Source organism: Manis javanica, chromosome 5, assembly GCF_040802235.1.
Source record: "Manis javanica isolate MJ-LG chromosome 5, MJ_LKY, whole genome shotgun sequence".
NCBI classification, from domain to species: Eukaryota; Metazoa; Chordata; class Mammalia; order Pholidota; family Manidae; genus Manis; species Manis javanica.
The window spans coordinates 118,166,013-118,193,037 of record NC_133160.1 but is presented as its reverse complement, the minus strand read 5'-3'; the positions used below and the strand labels follow the sequence as shown (position 1 = coordinate 118,193,037).

The window sequence follows — 27,025 nt, the reverse complement described above, 5'->3', positions numbered from 1 at the left end:
TGTTACTACTGACCACAGACCCTGCAGTAAACACCACAGTACCATTTTCTCCAGAGCTCTGGACAACCATTTCCATTTCCTGTGGAGAAAACATCTCAAAAGAGCAGCAGCAGAGCAAACACTAGTGAAAGGAATGCTAGAAAAAAACTACAGAGAGAAATCCAGTGTAATCAGGAATTATTAGAGTACTGCTTACTTTTTAATAAAATGTTGTAAAATAACACAACATAAAATTTACCATCTTAATTATTCCTAAATATTCAGTTCAGTGGTGTTAAGTATATTCACATTGCACAACAAATCTCCAGAACATTTTCATCTTGTAAAACTGGAAGTTAAAAAACTGTCTATCTGCCTGTTTTCCAGCCTTTGGCAATCATCTTTCTATTTTCTGTTTCTATGAATTTGATTAGTCTAGATACCACATACAAGGTTTGAATTTCCCCCAGTCTGTTGTGGTGAAATGCGTTCCTTTGGGGATAGCTTTGGAGCTCTCTGTTCTATGTCCTGAGTCCCCCTATCTCTGGACATCTGCTCCCAGGCCTGGGGGTAGTGACAGTGCTACAGTTCCCTCTGAGTGACACCCCTGCTTTAGGAGTAAGGCAGTAGCACCCATTTTTAGTTTGCTGCCTCCATCCCGGCAGCCCATCTTATGAACGAGCTGGGCACTTACCCTTTGGGATTCGGTATTCTCAGTGTGCTGCACCTTAATAAAACTTGTGCACTATGAGTGGGGCTGGGCAAGAAGAGAACCTTCTTGGCCACACTTGTCTTGAGTTTAGCCTCTGTAACACATAGCTGCGGCAGAGTATGTGCATGCGTGTGTGTGTGTGTGTGTGTGTGTGTGTGTGTGTGTGTGTGTGTGTGTGTGTGTGAGAGAGAGAGAGAGAGAGAGAGAGAGAGAAATTCACATGTCCTGACCCTTTTAAGAAAATACCGTAACACTCAAGTGGGAGCTGTGGGGAGTGGAAGCTCGGTGTTCTTTCAGAACATACTTGCAGTGGAGTCACTCTGTCTGAGTAAGGAGGGTGGGGACAAAGCAGGTCTTGGTTTCAATGCCACACTGATTTTACTACATTTGCTTTCATTAGTGTGTCCTTATTTGCCATGTGTCTTCAGGACATTTCCTAGGTAATTTAAGTGGTTGCCTTATAAATAATTTTCATTGCTTATGCTTGCTTCACATGGGAGCTGATCCATGGAGCATGTAATGCTGTCATTTGGGAGGTAGGGTGTTGAGGTGTTCTTTGAAATTCTCTCTACATTCTGCTTGGTGTTCTTGCATACATTCAGTTAAAGGGCAAACCTGAAGTTGTCTGTACTTTACACATCAGAGAATTTCAATTTAAGAACTAAGAAGACATGTGTAAAGTATGGAAAAACCCCTGGTTGAAGGTATAGTCTTATATGTCTTCTTTTTTATTATTATTACCTAATTGTCTGTAGAATGATGCAAACACAATGTCAGTTTGCTAGGGCCAAGGGGATGCGTGAAGGGGAAATAACTGTTTATTGGGTATACAGTTTGTTTTCTGGGTGATGAAAATGCTCTGGGCCTAGATAGGAGTCCCAGTTGCACATCATTGTGAATGTATGAAATACTACTGAATTGTACACTTTATAATGCTTCAAAATGTGGATTTTATGTTATTTGACTTTTACCTCAATGATAAAAACACAAATGGCTCTCCAGATGTGGCCTAAGTTTGTTAGCCCTTTGTTTGTACCATAGATTTATTTCATACATATTTAATTTCTGCATATTTAAGAGGAAATTATGTTATTATTATCATTTACATTTGAAACATACTGCATTTAAAATATATTAACTTACATGAAGACTAATATCATTGTGGAAACCTTTCTATTCATTTAAATAATAATAGTTAATGCAAATTACATATTAGTTTTATAGCAACTGGTTTTCGTGCCTTACAATTTTAACACACTCAATTTCATAGCAACTTCATGACGTGCACAGTACCATTAGTTTATTTGCATTTCACTGGTGGGGAAGCTGGGGCACAGGGCAGTGAGCTGACTAGCCTAAGGCCCATAACTCTATAGTGGGGTTCAGGGACTTGTGTCCAGGCTTTCTGGGTCCAGACTTCAAGCTCTTAACCACCATGCTATGGCTCCCTTTTCTGGATTACAGTTATTTACAAAATGTAGCATTTACATTCCCAATTATGTACCTATATCTGTATTGAAATATAATTACAAAGATATAATTGAAAGTATGTTGAAATATTTTGTCCCTATTTATTAGTGCATAAAACTGCCCTTGAATCTAGGGGCTTAAAAAGATGATACTCACTTGATTTTTCTTTCTCAGAGATTTGGGTGTTGTCTGGGTGAAGCTAGGTGCTTCTTATACATGGTTTCTCAGGTGGTTACAGCCATATGGTGGCTTGGCTGTAATCACTGGATATCTGGTAATTGGCTGGAGAAAACTCAAACTTCTCGAGGGCTGCAACAACTATTACTTAGAACTTGATATCTTGAATCCATATGTTTATTTCACTAGTTATTTTTTTTAAACCACATTATTAATAAATGACAACTTATTACCAAAGTTCAAATAATCAATTATGTGGAATAAGACATTAAAATCTCATCAATGGAAAGTCCATGGGTTTTTCGAGATCTTTTCTTCTATAGTCATACAAATTTACAGATACATATTTACTTTTATTTCCAAAAAAAAGTGTGCCATGATTATTTCTTAATTTCTGGAATTTTTTCTTAAGAATATGACATGGAGACTATGCAACAATAATTGCCTGTAATCTTTTTTTCTAAAGGCTATGAAATTTATACATGTGTTGTAGATAGGTGTATTCCCTGATAGCCATGTAAGTGCTAGCAGGAACATACTGAATATAATTATGAACATGTGAAAGTATTTCTACGTGATAGATTCCTGTATATAGTATTGCAATGTCAAATAGTATGTTTAAATTTTATTTGAAAGGGCCTTTCCATATTATAGTTCCTCAAAAAGAATTGTACCAGATATTTCTTTGGCAAGTCATTTGTAGAAAAACTATTTTTTGACTTATATTTGGTTTCCCAAAGCACCAGTGACCTTTGTGGTCTTTTATATATGTTGTTAGCTATTTTGCTTATGTGAATTTCCTGTTCATATCCTTCATGTATTTTCATACTGGGTTGCTTGACTTTTCATCAGAGATTTGTAGTTCTCACTATGCAATGAATAACAATCACTCTCCTGTTACATGTGCTGCATGACTGACTTGAGGAAAATTATTTGAGCGTATATGCATGATTAAACAATATTGTCTTTGATGGCACTCTATTAGTTCTACGGTCTATTATTGAGAATTCATATGGAAAATTCTATAGTAAATTTCTCCTATGATTCCCTAAGTATCCAAGTTTTAAATTAAAAAATAATAAATTAATGCCATTGGCTAGAGAATGTTTGTTGTAAGACTTGGATTGTGTCTTCTTGACCAGCAGGGAGGTATGCTTCTCCTGACATGGAACACTTTGATCATAAAGTGAGTCTCTCATGTGTGGTTTTAAGGAGGGCCTTTAGATTCCTTTGATCAACCAATATGCCATAAAATTAACATGATTTTCGTATTCTTCTTATTGTTACTGATTTTTTCAGTTATAATGTGCCCGGGTTTAAATAAAATGATGATTATATTTTGTCATGACAAAGGACTTAATGTTTACATATAAGAGCTATGGGAGCAATGGGGCCTTGGACTCCTGAGAGGAGAAAAAAGCATGAGACAGGCTCCCCTGAGTTGGGTTAAATAGAATTACAGTCATTATTTCAAACTTCAACAAACACCCTGAACTTTACACCATATCTATAAGTAGCTAAGTGATGATGTATCTTGTTTCAAAAGAAGCAGATGTATATATGATCATGTACATTTGGAAAGAATGAAAATTCATGAAGTCCCTTTAAAGTGCAGGTTTATTAATTTACTTTTGAGACCTTTCATCCATTATCTAAGGCTGAATGTGAGAGTGAAAGCAACCAAGTGAATATTTTTAAAGATCATGGGGAAAGGAGACTTAGATCATGAAATCAAAGACTTTCACATAGCTCATCTTATAATAGGAAGCAGTGAGGAGTTGTTCTATTTCTAATTTCACAAACCTTCCACTGGGAAGTGCTTTAAACTAGATAAAGGCACACAATTTGCCATGTTTTTAGTTAAGGAATGATGCTGAGGCCAGATGCACAGTAAAACTGATCAATTGTTGAATTTCAATTATTGAACAGTTTCCTTAGCAAAAGATAAAACTATAAAATTCTGCAACAAAAGGAAATTAAAATATTCTGAGTTTTTGTACAATAATACTGATTTTGTGAGTAGCCTATTTAAGGCTTTTCTGTCCATGTGCATAGTTGGAAACACACCTAAGCTCAATTTTGTTGGTATAGCATTTAAATTAGAAAAAGAGTTTTATTCGATTTTATGGCAATTTTTTTCTCTTGGCATGATATATTTCTAACTCTTAAACAGGTATAGTAAATCCCCTGAAAACAGATTTGATGTGAAAAGCAAAGTTGAGAAAATTCGTTTTTTCACAGGAGGAAGCTTCTCCCTGGAATAAACTGGAGGGGGCCCATCTGTGAGTCCTCCCAGCTTCAGACCTCTGAAACAACTACTCCTTTTTATCTTTCATTCCAGTTTTAGCAAACTTCCGGCAACAAAACAGACAACATTTTGTGATGACAAATAGAGCAGTGGCCACACAGGCCAGCAGGAACCCAATCACATCCAGGGAGTGGTACTGGAACCAGGTGAGGTCATGGGAGGCTGGCCGCAGGTGCGTGGCTCCTTTGTGGCGCATGACAAACTCGATCCAGAAGACCGCTCGGTCGAGAGGTTTCATTGGCTGGTCATGATGAATTCTTGATAATCTCATAGCATTCTCTTTATATCTGCAGGGGAAATACAAAGATAGCAACGTGGAAAGGAAGTTAATTTGCCCAAGCATATCATTCCTATAAAAGGTGTACGAAAAATATCCTATAAATGATTTTTAAAAAGTGTTATAAAGTTTCAGAAGAAGCAGTACACTTCCAAATTAGGTCTTCATAAATTGGGATACTCACAGAGGGTCATTAATGACTCTCTTCAATGCATTGAGCAAATCTGTACTGGACAGTGTCCCCAAATCCAGTCTGACAGCTGCTCCCTTGACCTCCAAGTGAGCGATGTTATCAGGTTGATCTGCAAACAAAGGAATGCCCACCATCGGGATCCCGTGGTAGATTGCCTCGTAGATGCCGTTGGTTCCACCATGAGTTATGAAGGCTTTGGTCTTTGGATGACCTAGGATTAGGTGAATTTCAGCACATCAGTATTTATGAATCTTAGAAATAAAATGAGACTTGGAAAATAGAAGGCACTGAAAGAGGCAGTGTGTTCTACATCACAGATGGCCCTAAATTCCCACATAGAAGGGGAAAAGATAGACACATAGTGGGAGAACTAGGAGTCAGAGCAAAGATCCAAGTAACTATTGAAAAATTCTCCGCGAGAAATAATTACGCCTGAACTAAAGGCAGTGTGGTTATGGCCATAAGGAGACAGTATAATTAATGAGACTAGATAATAAAATGACAGCTGTTATAGCTTATCCTTTCCCCCCAGGACCGCAAAATTAATATAAGGAAGTTAAGTTTTGTTTTTGAGTTTTTCAATAATTAATGCTCAGTAAATTTGTTCCCTGGTGAACTGTTATCACCAGCTGGAGTTACTTTCATTTCAGTGTTTTTTTCAATTCTTACCGAGTAGGTCATTCTGGGGCATCCACTTATACAGCCGAGTATTCTGCCCTAAGGTATCTGGTGTTTTGCCATCAAATCTCCATAGAACCTGTTAGGGTGAAGAAAATAACTATATTCTGAGGCAAACTCTGCAGTTATAGCATGAGAGAATTCTAAAGAAAGTAAGAGATAATTTAGTTAAACCCGTTCCAGAGACCCATAAGTGATAAGGAGAAGAGATGTTAAAAATGAGAATATAAAACCCTGATATAATAGGAATACCCACATATTGTATATTTATTTGATATTCAGTCAGGTTATGAATGCAATCATGATGTTTCCCTCATAGAGGTTAGGAAACTGAGATTATCAATGATGAAGTATTAAAGATGTTTTTAGGCAGACATTGTAATTCTAGTGCAGAAAAGTAGGAAATTACTAAGATATACACATTTATTTTGTTTTATCTTTTTATTCTAATTGCTGTTATCATCCAGTGTAACACTAGCCATTTTTTAAGTGTTACATATTGAAGAGAATTACTGATATCTGCTTAATCCATGTTATTTTATTAGTTTTACATTTTTTGAATTACAGTCTAATCTATGCAATCTAATGCTTGTGAGAAATAAATAATTCTGTTTATTAATAATTTACATATATAAATAATTTCTCCTTAGTAAGTGCATCTAGCTTCTTCTAGATTACTAATTGTTAGGCACTACTTGCAAGAAAAATTTAAAGAGGTATTATTTACACAAATCCAGTGTATCACTATTATTTGTATGTGTGGAAACTCTTCAAATATAGAGAAGAGCCTGTCAGTACTTCATAAACAACAGTATAGCTTTTGCAAAAAAATCAAAAATTGTGATAATGCTAAAGTTCATTCAACTGGCTGTTCACACCTCAGTGATGTAGTACAAAGCATGGACAACACTGATGAATATGGGAACCACAGCCAAGCAATTTCCATGCCCCATGCCAAAATAGATTCTGATTTTGGAGTTTCCCAGTGATCCTCATATACCAAATTATAATTCACAGTGGTAATACATATCTGCCATATTCTCAGCTGAAAATTGTGTAAGTGATAAAGAAAAGTTATTTTAGTTAGGAAAATACAATGTAGTTCACAAATACCCCAATAGAGCAGGTATAGTCTATACATCAGAAAACAATATACTACTGTGTTTTATGGAGAGGGGACATCTGAAACTTTCCCATGTTAAGCTTGCTTCTGGTTGGCTCCTTCATATATTCTCTTCCTCCTCGAATGGAGGAGTTGTTATTTGATAGGTTAAAGCAGAGTCCTTTCCAGGGCCACACATCATTAAGCATGGGGTCACCTTGAGGGTGGACCTACGTCCCTCCTTCTCGTTTACCTCCTCCCTTCCCTCTGCATAGGGCCGAGTCCATCAGGACATGTCAGTTTTCCTCTCCTAAATCATCGTGGCTGGATGGTTACCTAATGCAGCTTGGGGAGCCCTGGCCATCCTTTCCTGAATAGGACCCTGAAGAGCACACTGAACAGGCCTATTCCAAAATTTAGGGGAAATAAGAGAGGCCGGGATGACTTGGCAAACCTAAACTGCATGGCGCCTTTCAGACTTTATCATTTTGTGCTTAATGTCACTGCTAAGATTTAACACCTTTCTGGGTACATCTGTAGTGTGTACACAACCCTCAGGAATCCTGCAGGGGAACAAGGCAAGTGGTAAGATAGAATTCAGTGGTATCCGTACCTGCCTGCAATGCCTTTATAGTAGCAAAACTTTACATGGCAACACTGAAATATATATTTTTAGTAAATACAATGTTAATATCAAAGTTATTGTCAAAAACATCCTCAGCACTACTTTAGCACCTGCCATGAATATATCAGTTTGAACTCATTCATACCTGAGATATACTGGAGCAATCATAATGGTTAGGTGTCACGCATGAAATTTCTGTTAACAGACCCTTTACAGACTTGAACAGACTCTTTAAGTAGTTATGCACTATTAAGGTCCATTATCTAACCTTTTGTGGAATCTGGGCAAGGGCTGACGCAATCACATTGGCTCTCTCTTCTGACATGTTGCTGACCATTGACCCCAGAGTAAACACCACAATACCATTTTCTCCAGAGCTCTGGACAAACTGTTCCATTTCCTGTGGAGAAAACATGTGTTCTATCACAAAAGAGCACCATCATAGCAAACACCACTGAAAGGATTGCTACAAAAAACTAAAGGGAGAAATCAACTATAATCAGTAATTATGAGAGTAGTGCCCTTTATTTTTATTTCTGGTTAAATACACATGACATAATACTTACCATGTTAACTATTCTTAAGTATATGGTTCCGTTTTATGTGCATTGACATTCTTGGGCCACCAATGTCCAGAACTTTTTCATTTTGCAAAACTAGGACTCTATGTCATTACATAAAAATTTTCCATTTTCCCCTACAGCATCCCTGGAAACCATCATTCTAATATCTGTTTTTATGAATTTGAGCAGTTTGTGGATACCTCATGTAGGTAGAATCATGCAGATTTGTCTTTCCTTGAGTGGCCCATTTCCCTCAGCATGATGTCTTCAAGCTCTTCTATGTTAAGTAATGGAATTTCCTTCTATTTTATGGTTGAGTGAAATCCCATTGTGTATAAATACCATATTTTTCTTACTGCTTCATCTGTCAGTGGACACTTGGACTGCTTCTACTTTTTGGCTCCTGTGAATAGTGCTGCTATAAAATGGGTGTGCAAGTACCTGATTGAGATCCTGATTTTAATTCTTTCAGATATACACCATATTATGGATGTGTTGGACTAAATAGTAATACAAGTTTTAATTTTTTGAGGAATCTTACTTCTGTTTTCAGTACCTTTTTTTATTTAAACAGAACTAACCCTTTAATTTCTTTGGAAAGATATATGTAATATGAGGTTGATTTTCTTTATTATATATATTTTTGCAAGGCATGTGTGCTTATCTAAGTAAGAAATGAAATAGAACTAGTACACAGTATTGAGAAGGTAATGCTATTAGTACTATACCAAGATTCTTCATTTATAATATTAGTAATTAGTAATAAAGACTCTGCAAAGAAGCCACACAGCAGGATCTTGTTTATTCCAAACAGGTTTTTTCATTAATTATTTTAGTTTTTCCATTAGTATTTTATTTCTCTGACTATAAGCACTAAGCATTATGATTGGAATAACAATACAGTTTTCTTTCAGTTCTATAATTCTAACATTATACTTTACTAGAATTTCCCAAACTTTCCCCCTAAATCCTTCAATTACTGCAGGCTAATAATTACTAGTAATAAGGAATCTTTTACAGTTCATCATTTCCACAAAATAGCCTTAAATTCTTATTTATAATTCCATTACATATTTATGTGTGTGTTTGTGTAGCTACCTATTTGAGTGACTATATTTCTACCTTTGCTATATATGACCTCTTTTCTGGTGAAATCATACTGTAAAATTGATGTCCCACTAGAATGTGCTATTCCCTGCACAGTCCTTCACACTGCACCTCTTAAATATATAATTTTTGTGATCACAATGTTAATTCCAGAGTTATTGTCAGCCATAAACACCCTCTCTAATACGTTAGCACCTGCCATGCATATTTTAATTGGAACTCACACGTGAGATAAATTGGAGCTATCATAATGGTTGAGGTGTAATACAGGAAATTTCTGTCAAAAGTTTAAGATAAGGAGAAAATTTTGAAAACAAGAGAGAAAAACAACTTGTTATATACAAGGGAACCACCCTAAAACTGTCAGAAGATTTTTCAGCAGGAACTTTTCATCCTAAATGAGACTGGCATGGTAGATTTGGAGTACTAGAAGAAAAAAATTGCCAATGAAGAAGAATGCTCTGCCCAGAAAAGTTGTCTTTCATAATTCAATGAGAAAGAAAGAGGACTCCAGATAAGCAAAAGCTGAAGAAGTTCATCAGCACAGTCTCACAAGAAATGCTGAAAGTAGTTCTTCAAGTTGAAACGAAAGGATGTTTGTTAGTAAGAGGAAAAATTATGAAAGTGTGAACCTCAGTTGTAAAGGTAAATATGTAGTTAAATTTAGAATACTCTAATGTAATGGTGGTGGATTCACTTATAACTCTACAATAAAAGTTGAAAGAAAAATATTAAAAATAAATATAATTACAATAAATTGTTAATGGATACAAGAATAAAATAATATAAATTATAACACCAAAAACATAAAATGTGTGTGGAGAAGAGTAAAGTGCAGAGTTTTAGTATGCCTTCAAAATTAGTCATTATCAGCTTAAAATAGACTACTATAAATACAAGGTGTTTTATGTAAGCCTCGTGGCACTTAAAGAGCAAGAAATTATAGTAGATACAACAAAAGACAAAGAGAAAGGAATTTATGTATACCCCTAGGAAAATCATCAAATCACAAGGAAGAGGGCAATAGAAGGAGGAAAGAAATTAGAAAATAGCAGAAGAAGACTGGAAAAAAATTATTTAACAATAATTTCTTTAAATGTAAGTGGACTAAACCATCTAATTAAAATACACAGAATGACTGAATGACTAAAAAAAAAATGGACCCAACTATGTGCTGATTTGAAGAGACTCATTTTAGTGCTAAGGATACACACAGACTGAAAGTGAAGGAATAGGAAAATGTATTTCATTAAAATGGAAACGAAAAGAAACCAGAAGTAACTATACTTGTATCAGCAATATATTCTTTAGTGTGAGAATGGCCACAAAAGACAAAGATATTCAGATATGTAATGATATAACGGTCAATCTAACAAGAGGTATTACACTTGCAAATGTTTACACACCTCACACAGGGGCACCTAAATAGAAAGCAAATAGTAATAGACCTGAAGAGAGAGAGATAGCAATACAATCATATTAGAGACCAATACCCACTTTAAAAAAAGGATAGATCATCCAGACAGAAAATCAACATGGAAGCATTAGTCTTTAGCTACATTAGAGAAGAAGTACTTGATAGATATTTACAGAACATCCTATCTAACCAAATAAGAATACCCATTCTCCTCAAGCACATACGGAACATTCTCAAGGATAGATCATAAGTTAGTTCATAAGATGTCTTAATAAATTTAGGAATATTTGAATCCTACCAAGTATCTTTTCTGTCTGCAATAAAGGAAAACTAGAAATAAATTATAATAACAAAACTGTAAAATTGCAAGTATGTGGAGACCAAACAACATACTACTGAACAACCAACTGGTAAAAAAATAAATCAAAGGGAAATAAAGAAATATCATGAGTCAAATGAAAATGAAAATACAACATAAAATTTATGGGAGGCTGCAAAGGCAATTCTAAGAGGAATGCTCACAATGATAAACACTTACAATAAGAAAAAGGAAAGATCTCAAATAAATAACCTAACTTTACATTCAAGAAACTATGAAAAGAACAGACTACGCCCAAAGTCAGAAGGAAGGAAATAACAAAAAGCACAAATGACAGAGAGACTGAAAATTCAATGGAAAATATTGTTGGAACTAAGTGCTCTTATTTTGAAAGCAAACGAAATAGAGAAACCTTTACCTAGATGTACTAGGAAATAAAGGGACAGGAAAGAAATAAATCAAATTTGAAATTAGAGATAAGATATCACTACTGATACCCTACAAATACAATGAATTAGAGCCATATGAGAGCAGTTACATATCAATAAATTTGACAAGTTAGTGAAATGGTTGAATTCTTAGAAGCATACAACCTATAAGGACTGAATCATAGAGAAATAGAAAATGGGAATAGACTAGTCATGTGACTGAGTCACACGACTGAATCAGTAATAAAAAAATCTTCCCACAAAGAAAAGGCCAGAGCCAGAGATCTTCATAGGTGAATTCTACCAAATATTAAATAAGAATTAGTACCAATCCTTTGGAAATCTTTTCTAAAAAATACAAGAGGTGGTAAAAGGACTATGCATCCTGATAAAGTGGGGTTTATTCGAGGGATGCAAGGAATGGCTCAGGGTAAATATATCAATAAATGTGATACACTACATTAATAGAAATTACATGATTGTCTCAATAGATACCAAAAAAATCACTTGAAAAATATTCGACATCCACTCAGTATGAAACCTCTGAACAGCCTGGGTTTAGAGGAAACCTAACTTATCATAATAAAGTCCATATATGACAAGCCCATACCCAATACCACAATCAATGTTAAGAATCTGAAAGCCATTCTTATAAGATCAGAAACAAGGCAAGGATGCCACTATTGCCACTTTTATTCAGCATTACAACTGAGAGGCCAAGCCACAGCAATTAGGCAAGAAAAAGAAATAAAAGTCACCCAAATTGGAAAGGAACAAGCAAAATGGTGTCTATTTACAAACAACATGATATTATATGTATAGAAAACCCTAAAGTCTCCACCAAAATCTATTAGAATTAATTAAAACAAATTCAGTAAAGTTCCAGGATACAAAATCAATACTATACAGAATTTTATTGTTGTTAACAACCATTTGATCAATAAATATGAGAGATGCCCTCTCAAAAAAAAAATTCCATTGAATATTTATACATGAACAATGAGCTATCAGAAAGTAAAATATCCTTAATATTGGTCTTGGTGATTGATTTTTGGATAACCACAGGCAGTGAAAGCTAAATTAATAGGTGGAACTATCTCAGGCTAAAACCTTCTGCACAGCAACTGAAATGCTGAACAAAATTAAAAGACAACTTACAGAAGGAAAAAATATTTGGAAATCATATATCTGGTAGAGTTAACACTTAAAATATGTATAAAACTCACAGAACTCATAGGAATAATACCAAATGATTCAGTTGTAAAAATAGGCAGAGGAACTGAATAAACATTTTCCAAAGAAGACATACAATGGATAGCAAGTACATAAAATGGGATGCAATGTTATCTAATTATCAGGGAAATGAAAATTAAAACCAGACATATCAATTCACACTTGTTAGAATGCTATCATCAGAAAGAGAGGAGATAACAAATTTGGTGAGAATGTAGAGAAAAGGAAATCCCAGTGCATTATTGGTGGAAATGCAAATTGGTGCAGCAGCTATGGAAAACTACATAGAGACTCCTCAAAAGTTAAAATAGAAACTATCATATTATCCAGTAATCCCATTTCTGGGTATCCAAAGAGAATGAAAACAGAATATAAAAGTGATATATGAACTCCTATGTTTATGGAAACATCAGGACAGCAAATGGATAGCTAATAACAAACTAAATATATGTAAATGGATTAATGGATTAAGAATATGTGATGTGATACACATGTGCACACACACATACACACAGGAATATTATTCAGCCTTCAGAAAGAAAGAAATCATGGCATTGATAACAACATGGATGGACCTTGAAGGCATTATGCTAATTTAAATATGCCACACAATGGCTAATATTGCTTACTATTACTTACATGTCATCTTTACAAAAAAAAAGACTCATAGAAAAAGAGAATAAAAGTGGTTGTTTGGAACTGGGTGTAGAGGAAATAGGAAGAGATTAATGGATCATAAACTTTCCTCTATAATGAATGTGAATAAGATCTAAGGACATAATGTATAACCTGGTGATGATAGTTTGATATCACTTTATGTTATAATTGAAAATTGCTTGCAGTAGAACTTATATGTTCCCACACACATAAAAATGATAAACAGATCAGGTGATAGATGTGTTAATTAGCTACATGAGGGGAATCACTTTACAATGCACATGTATATTAAATCATCAAGATGTACATTTTACATATCTTATAATTTTATATGTAAATTATACTTCATTAATGCTGAAAAAAACCAATAGGATTAGATTGAATAGAAATTTTGCTAATTTTACCTCAGGCCTTAGGTATTGTGCAAACTACCACATATAACTAAACACTTCGTCTCAAAATCAATATTGGATTAGCCATTGAATAAGATCTTCATTTTCTCTTGCCTAGAGAAAGGGGGGGGAAAGGTCTAGGACTGCTGAACACCCAGCCCTGGAGATCTGGTCTGCGAGCATGGATCTACATTGCATGTTGCTCTGGATATTAGTGCAGTTGGAAAGCTAAGACAGACAGAATGCCTGGAGAGACTGACACTCTAGGTATATAATAAATATAATTTATTAAATTATAAAATAATTTAATACAGAATGCTTTTTAAAAATTATGTTTTGAAGATATATCAATTCAAAATATTAGATTACTGCTTTAATCCCTATGTATCATCCTATATGCTAACAGAATATTGCACAATTTTATACTATGGTGGTTTTCAGATATGAAGGGTAGAAATTATTTGGTGTTTATATAATATTCAGAATTAATGGTCCTTATTTTACATGACGTTACATTTTCTCTGTATTCATTTTATCTGTCAGCTGTGATGATGAAAACCACATACCACAAGGGATAAATCTTTACAGAGATTTTTGTCCAGACATGGTATATAGTAGAAAATACCTGCTTCAATAGGGTAAGCAATGCCTTTAATGCTGTAAGATGTCAGATTCTGGGGTCACAAATGATGAATTGTTTAAATACTAGAATGAGAGCAAATAAATGTTAGGTTTGACTGCAAATATTGTTAAGAAACACCTTCATATTGGTGAGGAGTGGTCTTTATTTTAAGCCAGAACACCGGTGAAATAAATGTCTCAAAGCAAATACAACAACAACAACAAAAGGAATCAGGTACCTTAGGCAGAGGTTTAGCAGGTTTGCAGTGGAGGCCTCCAACGTACTGAAAATTGGGTAAGATTGGGTGAGGATAGTCAAAGTCCCAATAGGTTCGAATGAGCCACATATCAGCTTTCCCCATTAACTCAGAAAGTGTAGTTGGTCTTCCTGAAAGGATAAAGCAAACAAAATGAAAAGGAAATGAGAGAGTGTAATATGGATAAACTAGGGAAGTTACCGAAAAATGTTTGGAAAAATGTTTAAAAATATCTGTGGTTTCAGCTAACATAATACTTAATGGCAAATAGCTGAAATCTTTTCTTCCAAGATCAGGACCAAGACAAGTATGCCCATGCTCAGCACTTTTATTCAACATTGCCCTGGAGGTTTTATCCATAGTAATCAGATAAGAAAAAGAAATAAAGGGCATACATACTGGTATGGAAAAAGTACAATTGTCATTATTTGCAGAGGACATGATCCTATATATTGGAAACCTTAAAGACTCCACCAAAAAGTACTAGAATTAATAAATGTATTCAGAAAAATCTCAGAACACAAAATGAATATACAAAATCTTTTGTGTTGCTACACACAAATAATGAACTAATTGAAGGAAGAAGTTGAGAAATCAGACCCATTTTCAATTACATCAGAAAATAATAAAATACCTGATTAAAGTAAATTTAATCCAGGAGGTACAAACCTGTACTCTGAAAACTATGACACTGATGAAATAAATTGAAGGCACAAATAAATGGAAAGTTATTCCATGCTCATGGATAGGAAGAATTATTATGGTCGAAATAACCATAGTTTCAAAAGATGATGGTGTGAGAAGTGAGACAGAGGCCTCCTCCAAAAAACCACATACAAAATGAAAATATACTTAATACAACTAATCCTGAAAGACCAACAGCAATGAAGCCTGGGCCAGTCTGAATACACCTGGGGGAAAGAACAGACCTCACAGAACAGGGTAACATACCCAAACCATGATGCAGCAGGACACAACCCCATCCCTCACTACAGCTCACCAGTGGGAGGGAGAGAAATGGAGAGGGAGGGAAGGTCTAGGACTGCTGAACACCCAGCCCTGGATATCTGCTCTGGGAGCATGGGTCTACATTGCATGTTACTCTAGATATTACTAGGATAGGAAAGCTAAGACAGGCAGAATACCTGGAGAGACAGAGGCTCTAGCTACTTGTGGAAAACAGGGATCCACATCCAGCTGCTCTGGGACAAAAGAAAGGTGGGCATTCTGAGAGACTTCCTAACAGTGAGAGGGCTGCTAAAGAGGTAGGGATTACACAGATCTTACTCTTAGGAGAAAGGACAGGGGGACAAAATTGTCCAGGTACACTCTGTCCAGCATGTTGGGAACTTTCATGATATTCAGGCACTCCACTACCCTCGCTGGCTACACAGCTCCAAGGTGCCCACCGGCATACACAGCTTGCTGTGCTTTCTTCCCAGCAAGACCACAGTGGCTCCCATATCAGCAGTCCCAACCCTGGTGTTAACATCAGCCTGATGGAAGTCCCATCTATGGCAGCTACAAATGCAAAGCCTAGAGGCTTACACCTGTGTGCTTGGCCCTTGGTTCAGACAGTGGAGACATGCATAGCAACTGGGAAGCAGGAAACAGCTCTTTCCTCTGCCTAGGCAGCAGTGCTTCGCCCCTGTATCCCCCAACATTGACATCATTCCAAGGGCTGAGCAGCTCAGGAGAGTAGACTTTCTGGGCACTAGAGGACACCACATACAAATATGAAACATCAAAGGAACCTGGTTCAAACCAAAATCCCACAAACACCAGAAAAAGGATCAAGTGAAATAGAACTCATCAATCTTCCTGAAAGAGATTTCAAAATAAAAATCATAAATCTGCTCATTGAGGTACAGAAAAATATTCAAGAACTCATGGAAGAATCGAGGATGGAGATTCAATCATTATGGAACACTGTATCAGAAAGTAAACATGAAATGGAGGGAGGGATTTAAAAGGAGATTAGATATAGTGGAGGAGACAGTAAATGGAATAGAAATTAGAGAAGAGGAATACAAAGAAGCTAAGGTACAGAGAGAAAAAAGGATCTCTAGTTATGAAAGAATATTAAGAGAACTGTGTGACCAATCCAAATGGAACAATATTCATAATATAGGTGTACCAGAAGAAGAAAAGAGACAAAGGGATAGAAAGTGTGTTTGAGAAGGTAATTGCTGAAACTTTCCCTAATCTGGGAAAGGAGATAGTCTCCCAGGTAATGGAGGTACACAGGTCTCCCAAAAAAGGGACCCAAGGAAGATAACACCAAGAAATACAATAATTGACATGACAAAGATCAAGGATAAGGAAAGACTGTTAAAAGCATCCAGAGAGAGAAAAAAGATCACAAACTAAGGGAAACCCATCAGGTTATCATTAGGCTTCTCAGCAGAAACTTTACAGGCCAGAAGGGAGTGGAATGATATATTTAAAGCTATGAAGAAAAAGGGCCTCAAACCAAGAATATTCTACCTAGAAAGATTAACATTTAAATTAGAAGAAAGGATTAAACAATTTCCAGATAAGCCAAAGCTGAGAGAATTTACCTCCCACAAACCATCTCTATAGTGTCTTTTGGAGGGACTGGTATAGATGGAAGTGGTCCTAAGGCTAAATAGCTGTCACCATAGGAATAAAACCACAGTAAGGGAAATAGAACAATTAATTACTAAACAGATGCAAAATTAAATCAACTATCCCCAAAGTCAGTCAAGGGATAGACAAAGAGTATAGAATAAGATGTACTCTAATATGTAAGATGTGTCTAATATGTAAAGAATGGAGGAAGAAGAAAAAGGAGGAATAAAAAAAAGAGACTTTAGTGTTTGTAACAGCATACTAAGTGAGTTAAGTTAGACTCTCAGATAGTAAGGAAGTTACTCTTGAACCTTTTGTAATAATGAATCTAAAGACTGCAATGTCAATAAGTACATACCTATCGATAATCACCCAAATGTAAATAAACTGAGTGCACCAATCAAAACACATAGAGTAAATTGAATGGATAAAAAAACAAGAGGTGTCTTTATGGTGCCTACAAGAGATTCACTTCAAACCCAAAGACATACACAGACTGAAAGTGAAGGGAAGGAAAAAGGTATTTCATGGAACTAATAGGGAGAAAAAAGCAGGAGTTGCAGTACTTGTATCAGACAATATAGACTTCAAAACAAAGAAGTCACAAGAGACACAGAAGGACATTACATAAGGATAAAGCGTTCAGTCTAACAAGAGGATATAAATGTTATAAAAATCTATGCACCCAACAAAGGAGCACCTACACATGCAAAACAAATACTAACATAATGAATAGGGGAAATGAAATGCAATGCATTCATTTTAGGAGATTTCAACACACCAATCCCTACAAAGGACAGATCAACCAGACATAAAATAAGTGAGAGTCAGAGGCACTGAAAAACACACTAGAACAGATGGGCATAACAGACATCTACAGAACACTCCACCCAAAAGCAGCAGGATACACATTCTTCTCAAGTGCACATGGAACATTTTAAAGAATAAATCATATACTAGGCCACAAAAAAGGACCAGTAAATTCAAGACTGAAATTATGCCAACCAGCTTCTCAGACCACAAAGGTATAAAACTAGAAATAAATTATTCAAAGAAAACTAACAGGCCCACAAAAATATGGAGCTTTAACAACATGCTCCTAAATAATGACAGGATCAATGATGAAATAAAAACAGAGATCAAGCAATATATGGAGAAAAATGACAACAGTAATACAACATGGGCAAAATCTGTGGGAAGCCGCAAAGGCCATGCTAAGAGGGAAGTATATTGCAATACAGGCCTACCTCAGGAAAGAAGACCAATCACAAATAAACAGTCTAAACTCACAATTAACGAAACTAGAAAAAGAAGAACAAATGAGGCCCAAAGTCAGTAGAAGGAAGGACATAATAAAGATTAGAGCAGAAATAAATAAAATCAAGAAGATTAAAACAATAGAAAGAATCAATGAAAGCTGGAGCTGGTTCTCTGAGAAAATAAACAAAATAGACAAAGCCCTAGCCAGAATTATTAAGAAAAAAAGATAGTCTACACACATAACCAGAATTAGAAATGAGAAATGAATAATCACTATGACACCACAGAAATACAAAGAGTTATTAGGGAATACTATGAAAAATTATATGCTAACAAACTATAAAACCTAGAAGAAATGGACAACTTTCTAGAAAAATATAACCTTCCAAGGCTGACCAAGGAAGAAACAGAAAATCTGAACAGACCCATTACCAGCAACAAAATTGAAGTGGTGTTCAAAAAATTACCTAACAACAAAACATCTATACCAGATAGAATCACTACAGAATTTTATCAAGCATTTAGTAAAGACATAATATGTAAACTCCTTAAAGTTTTCCAAAAAGTAGAAGAGGAGGGAATACTTCCAAACTCATTCTATGAGGCCAGCATCACTCTAATCTAAAAACAGGGCAAAGACACCACAATAAAAGAAAATTACAGACCAATATCCCTGATGAACATAGATGCAAAGATACTCAACAGAATATTAGCAAACCAAATTCAAAAATACATCAAGAGGATCATACACATTGATCAAGTAGGATTTATTCCAGGGATGCAAGGATGGTACAACATTAGAAAATCCATCAACACCATCCACCGTATCAACAAAAAGAAGGACAAAAACCACATGAACATATCCATATGTGCCATAAAACATTCAACAAAATTCAACATCCATTCATGATAAAAACTCAATAAAATGGGTATAGAGAGCAAGTACCTCAACATAATAAAGGTCATGTATCACAAACCGATAGCCAACATCATACTTAACAGTGAGAAACTGAAAGCTTTTCTTTTAAGACTGGGAACAAGACAAGGATGCCAAATCTCCCCGCTTTTATTAAAAAAAAAGTACATAGTACTGAAGGTCCTAGTCACAGAAATCAGATAACAGAAAGAAATAAAAGGCATCCAGATTGGTAAAGAAGTTAAACTGTCACTGTTTGCAGATGACCTGTGTACATTAAAAACCCAAATAATCCACTCCAAAATACTAGATCTAATATCTGAATTCAGCAAAGTTGCAGGATAAAAAATTAATAGACAGAAATCTGTTGCATTCCTATACACTAATGATGAATTAGCAGAAAGAAATCAGAAAAACAATTTCATTACCAATTGCATCAAAAAGAATAAAATACCTAGGAATAAACCTAACCAAGGAAGTGAAAGACCTATACCCTGAAAACTACAAGACACTCATGAGAGAAATTAAAGAAGATACCAATAAATGGAAATACATTTTGTGTTCAGGGATAGGAAGAATTAATATTGTCAAAATGGCCATCTTGCCTAAAGCAATCTACATATTCAATGTAATCCCTATAAAAATACCAACAACATTCTTCACCAAACTAGAGCCAATAGTTCTAAAATTCATATGGAATCACAAAAGACCACAAATAGCCAGAGCAATCCTTAAATGAAAAAATAAAGCTGGGGGATTATGTTCCCCAACATCAAGTTTTATTACAAAGCCACAGTAATCAGGACAATTTGGTACTGGCCAAAGAACAGAAACATACACCAATGGAACAGAATAGAGAGCCCAGATATAAACCCAAGCATATATGGTCAATTAGTATAAGATAAAGGAGCCATGGACATACAATGGGGAAATGACAGCATCTTCAAGACCTGGTGTTGGCAAAACTGGACAGCTACATGCAGGAGAATGAAACTGGATTATTGTCTAACCCCATACACAAAAGTAAATTCAAATGGGTCAAAGACCTGAATGTAAGTGATGAAAACATAAACTCTTAGAAGACAACATAGGCAAAAAATCTCCTGAATAGAAACTTGAGCACTTTTTCCTGAATGCATCTCCTCAGCAAGGGAAATAAAAACAAAAATGAACAAATGGGACTACATCAAACTAAAAAGCTTCTGTACAGTTAAGGACACCATCAGCAGAACAAAAAGGCATTCTATGGTATGAGAGAATATATTTGAAAATGCCATATCTGACAAGGTGTTGACATCCAAAATATATACAGGAACTCACATGCCTCAACAACCAAAATGCAAATAACCCAATTGAAAAATAAATGGAGGATATGAACAGACAATTCCCCAAAGAAGAAATTCAGATGGTCAACAGGCACGTGAAAACATGCTCCACATCACTAATTATCAGAGCAATGCAAAGCAAAACTACAGTGAGATATCACCTCACACCAGTTAGGATGGCCAGCATCGAAAAGTCTAAGAACAACAAATGCTGGCCGAGGATGCACAGAAAGGGGAACCTTCTTACACTACTGGGGGAAAGGTAAACTAGTTCAACAATTGTGGAAAGCAATATGGAGGTTCCTCAAAAAACTAAAAATAGAAATATCATTTAAGTCAGAAATTCCACTCCAAGGAATTTATCCAAAGAAAACAAGTTCTCAGATTCAAAAAGACATATGCACCCCTGTGTTTATTACAGCACTATTTACAATAGCAAAGATATGGAAGTAACCTAAGTGTCCATCGGAAGATGAATGGGCAAAGATGTGGTAGATGTACACAATGGAATACTATTCATCCATAAGAAAGAAACAAATCTTACCATTTGCAACAACATGGATGGAGCTGGAATGCTCAGTGAAATAAGCCAGGCAGAGTAAGACAAGTACCAAATGACTTCCCTCATTTGTGGAGTATAACAACAAAGCAAAACTGAAGGAACAAAATTGCAGCAGACTCACAGACTCCAAGAAAGGACTAGTGGTTATGAAAGGGGTGGGTGAGGAGCATAGGTATGGAGGCAGGGAGAAGGGGAATGAGGGGTAGCATGATTGGCACACATAGTGTTGGGGGTTCACAGAGAAGACAGTGTAGCACAGAGAAGACAAGTAGTGACTCTGTGGCATCTTACTACACTGATGAACAGTGACCGCAATGGGGAATGGGGGAGTCTCGATAATATGGGTGTATGTTGTAACCACATTGTTTTTCATGTGAAACCTTCACAAGAGTGTATATCAACAATACCTTAATAAAAAATTGTATATCTGAAAAAAAAGGGCTGTGGAGCCAGTTCATTTCGTGGCTTTGCTGATAGCCATATAATCTTGGAGAAATGTATTTAAACTCTCTGTGCCTTCATTTCCACACCTGTAAAATGAGTAAAATTAACAATCCCTACAAAACAAACAAACAAACAAAATACCATACTTCCCTAAACCATCTACAGATTCTGTGCAATTCCTATAAAATACCAATGGCATTTGTCACAGAACTAGAGCAAATCCTAAAATTTGTATGGAACCACAAAAGACCCCTAATAGGCAAAGACTGAGAAAGAATCACAGGTATCATATGGTCTTCTTTCAAACTCTACTTCCAAGCCCCAATAATCAAAACAATATTCTGCTGTCACAAGAATAGATACTTAGACCAGTGGAAAAGAATGAATGGGGGCTCAGAATTAAATCCAAACCTATATGCTCAACTAATATATGACAAAGGAGGCAAGAATATTACAATGGGGAATGACAGTCTCTTCAATAGATGGTATTGGGAAAACTGGACAGCTACATGCAAAATCATGAAACTGGATTACAGTTTTATGTAATACACAAATATAAACACTAAATAGAATAAAGACCCATATGTAAGACATGAAACCATAAGTGTCCTAGAAGAAAACATAGGTAGTAAATTCTTGAACATCAGTGCTAATAATGTTTTTCTGGCTACATCTCCCCAAGCAAGGAAAACAAAAGCAAAAAAAAAGTGGGACTACATCAAACTAAAAAGTTCCTGTACAGCAAAGGAAACTATCAACAAAATGAAAAGGCAACCTATTGTATAGGAGAATATATTTTCACATGATATATCCAATAAGGGGTTAATATCCAAAATATATACAGAACTAATACAACTAAACACCAAAGAAACAAATAATCTCATTAAAAAATTGACACAGGACCTGAATGGACATCTTCTCAAAGAAGAAACAAAGATGGCTGACAGATACATTAAAAAAATGCTTATCACTAATCACCAGGGAAATGCAAATCCAAACCAAAATGATATACCACCTCATTCCTGAATGGTTAATATCAACAGGAAAGAAATAAGGAGTGTTTTCAATGATGTGGATTAAAGGGAATCCTCATTCACTCCAGGTGGGTTTACAAAGTGTTGTAACCACTATAGAAAGTGATACAGAAGTTTCTCAAAAAACTAAAAATAGAAATACCAAGCAATTATACTTCTGGGAATTTATCTGAAGAAAACAAAATCCCCTAATCCTAAAAAATATATGAACTCCAATGTTCATTTCAAAAAATTTATGTAACCTATATATCCATCATAGGTGAATGGATAAAAAAGATGTGGCACATACACTGTACAATATTACTCGGCTACAAAAAATAAATGAAGTTGTGCCATTTGAAACAACATGGATGGACCTAGAGTGTATTACGGTAAGTGAAATACGTCAAAGACAAATATCCCATGATTTCACTTAGATGTGAAATATAAAACACAAAGCAAATGCACTAATGAGCAGAACAGAAATAGACTCATAGGCACAGAGAACAAACTGGTGGTTGCCATAGGGGAGAGTGTGTGGGGGTGGATATGGGTGAAATACGTAAAGAGGGAAAATTAGTGAGGATGTTTGATATACTGGTCTGGGCAATGGTTACCTGAGTGTATACACATGTCAAAATTCATCAAGCTGTCTACTAAGATCTGTGCATTGTATCATACATACTCCAATAAAAAAACTAAAACATATAAATAAAATTAGACAAACAAAACTTATGGCTTGATCACACTCACATATATAGAATAGAAATATATATAAGATTTATGTGTTTCATATATATATTGTTTATATATACACACACACACACAAGACAAAATGTAAGGCACTTTCATCACAGCACATCAGTACATTCACAGTCATAAATGGTTATTTGATGCCACTAAAGAATTAAACAAGCATTTGTTTACTCCATAACCTTCAAAACTAACACATGCAAATTTAAACAATTTCATCTCCTCAATTAACTCCATCACACATGTGGAAACACATTTCCCTATAGTACACAGTCTAGTTTCTACAGGTTAGCAAGCTATTTTCTTGATCCTAGATTTTCCAAGAAAAGTGTGAAGTTTTTTCCAAGAAAACTCTGGCTCAGTTCCTTTTACCTATGACTGCACTGGTTCATTTTAGGAGCTTAATAATATCTGTGCATTAAAAAAATATTTTGCAAATAAAATTTGCAAAATATTTTTTTGGAAAGAAGTATGGAAATAGATAAGAACTTAAGTTTGGATTATTTTTTATTTAATGGCGAGACAGTTCACAAAACATATAGACTAATAATGTGTATGTCTACCTTTTGACAATATTTTAGGCCTTTAAAACATGATTTGTAGGCATTTATGAATTAATGCATAATAATTAGAGACCTCAAATTACAGATTTCTGAGTCAGGGATAGAGCTATTATATCTCTTCATTGTAAAAGAATCCTGTTAATTTGGCAAAACAGTTTAATCTTTAAATAAAAAATTTAGATAGAACATGTGAAAGAATATTTTCAATGCTCTGCAATAGTGGTGCTAGCAAAATATAACTCCTCAATCTACATGTGTACTTTGATCAAGATTGTTAGTGAAATTTCTAGTGTCTTCTTAAAGATGGAAAAATGTACAGTGAAATATATATGTCAGATAGGCACAGCACAGAGGATTTTTAGGACAGTGAAACTACTCTGTATGATATAATAGTAGTAGATACATGTCATTATAAATTTGTGGAAACCCATAGAATGTACAACACCAAGATTGAGCTCTAATGTAAACTATGCACTTTGGATGATAATGTGTGAGTGCAGATCCATCAGTCATAACAATAGTACAACTCTGCTGGAAGATGTTGATAATGGGGGAGTCTATGTATGTGTTGGGGCTGCAGGTATATGGGAAATATGTACTCAGTACTGCTGTGAACTCAAAACTATTCTAAAAAATTAAGTATACAATGGCCAATACGTTTGACCCCATTTTTAATAAATGGAGGATCAAATACCTAGATAAATTTAAAAAATAAAAAATAAAGTATAATACAAACAAAGAATGGATATGTAATTGCTTCAAGAAGTTCTCAGTGCTTTGATTTGTGCGTTCTGACTTCCTGGAATGTCCTGTGCTAATAATAATGGACCCCAAGGTTCATACTGACCCTATGATAAAAGCCTTCCCATAATATATGTGAGACTGAAATATCATTTTAATTATGAAAGACAAATTCTTCTGACTTTGTATTTATACAGGCTTACCTTCCAAGTCCCTAGGAAAGTTGGAACTTCGTATTTCCTACTAAAAAAAAAATGACTTACCGAGTGTTTTGCTGTAAAACTGATTCCACCTCTTCTTATTAAATGTTTGGAACCAAAAGTCAAAATAAAGCACATATATCATATTTTTCACCCTCTCCATGAATGTCATTTTATCACTTAATTCTGACAAAACAACAGGTACATAGGAAGCAGGTAAAGGAAGTCCTCCACAGTACTTTTCAAATTCATAGCCAGGAGAGAAGCGGAGCGTGTACACTAAAGGTGTGTTAAGTAGCTGAGCCAGTAGCTCACCGCAGGGTCCAACGGGATCTGCAAGAATGACATCAAACCTTGATTCTTGCAGCCTTGTCATAAGTTTTTTGTTCAAGACTACGTCTCTACAGAGCTTTTCAATAGAGTTACCAAATGTTGTTGTGAGTTCTTCCATTAATGAAAAATGTGTCCAAAATGACTGTTTTGGAAGATCATATGTCCATCTACTGATTAATTGCAAAAATAGATTCTCAAAATCAACCTTGGTTAAAGATGTAGGGAAAATCTCAAATTTAATAGCAGATGATTTGGTGGGATCAACAAGAATGGAGGCTGAAGATGCCAGAACAACCACTTCATGGCCTCTGTGGACAAGTTCATCCAGCATTGTCTTTATGTTGATCCAGTGGCTGTATTCTGTGGGCCACACCAGCACCTTTCCACAGCTCCCAGAGCTGAAGTAACAAGCCAGCTGTAGCAGCAGAGGAACTGAAATCCATTTCATAGACATCCTGGTAGAGAACAACGTCCCCAAATTTCTGTCCCCTTGTAGCATTGCTGGTGCTTCTATCAGTGGGAAATCAATCAGGAAGTTAATATATAACTCCTCCACCTCCAAGTAAATACATTATATGAACAGAGCATTTGGAGGGCAAGTGGAAAAAGCAAAAAAGGTAGATGATCTTGATTGTACACAAATGTGTTTCACATTTGTGTTATTATTATAATAGCCATCATCTAGCTAAGAGTCAATGACCTTGAATATGCAAGTGGTCTGTCTGATGTAATATATTTAAGAAGTATGTCAAGTATGGTGGCAAGTGAAATGTGACTGTCTGTATTCTCCTTAAATCAAGAACTAGAGATAAATTAGGATACAGATGAATCAAAATTTCTTGAAAATGATGGTTCAAGCAATATTTGCTTTGCTTTGTTTATAAAAACTTTGATGACATGAAATTCACAAAGTGTACAACTGCTAAACTTGAAGTGTACAATTCAATAGGTCACAGTATCTTCACCAAATTGTGCAACCACCATGACAAGCAATTTTAGAGCACTTTCATGACTCCCAAAAGAAACTCTTACCCTGTGGATGGAACTCCCTCCTTTTTTTCTGCATCTCCAACCCTGGCCAGCCTTTAATCTATTTTCTACCTTAGAGTGTTGCCTAAGCTGAACCTTTCATATAAGTGTACTTATATATTGCATGCTTTTTTGTGAATGGTTACTTTACTCAGCAGAATGTATTTAAACATTTTTTCAAGCTTTATTGATATATAATTGATATATTGAACATTTTAAGGTGAACAATGTGATGATTGTTTTCACATACATATTTTGAAATTGTTATACAGTAAGATCAGTTACCACATCCATTATGTCTCCTAGTTAACACTTTTTATGGTGTATGTTAACATGTATTCATATCAACTTTCTAGTATAAAATTTACTAGTAACTATAGTCACCATGGTGTACATTTGATCACTAGAACTTATTCATCTTAAAACTGGACATTTGTGTTCTATCACTACCTTCATCCATTTCTCCCATTGTCTCACCACTCGCAATATCCAATCTATTCTGTTTTTATGAGATCATTTAAAATTCTACACTAATTGAAATTGTATAATGTATGTGCCCCTCATTCTGAATTATTTCCTGAGAATAATGTCCTCAATGTCCAATCATACTGTCTTTAATGGCAAAATGCCCTTCCTTTTTATGACAGAGTAGTATTGCATTATATATATATATATATATCTACACCATATTTTCTTTTTGAACTCAATGGACTCTCAATGTGCTTTCCTATCTTGGATATTATAAATGATGCTGCATTGAAAAAGGGGATGTGTAACAT

At 35.2% G+C, this 27,025-nt stretch overlaps 1 protein-coding gene across 1 annotated transcript; it reads right to left on the bottom strand.

Moving 5' to 3' along the window:
• Window positions 1-1,971: 1,971 nt before the first annotated feature.
• LOC108389214 (UDP-glucuronosyltransferase 2B31-like) lies at window positions 1,972-25,727 on the bottom strand. Its single transcript, XM_073237508.1, has 6 exons — window positions 24,948-25,727; window positions 14,498-14,646; window positions 7,790-7,921; window positions 5,786-5,873; window positions 5,108-5,327; window positions 1,972-4,933 (listed from the first exon to the last, which is right to left on the bottom strand). Exons 1-6 carry the CDS (start codon window positions 25,714-25,716, stop codon window positions 4,654-4,656), a joined length of 1,638 nt encoding a protein of 545 aa, XP_073093609.1. The 5' UTR covers window positions 25,717-25,727; the 3' UTR covers window positions 1,972-4,653.
• Between the last annotated feature and the right edge of the window lie 1,298 nt (window positions 25,728-27,025).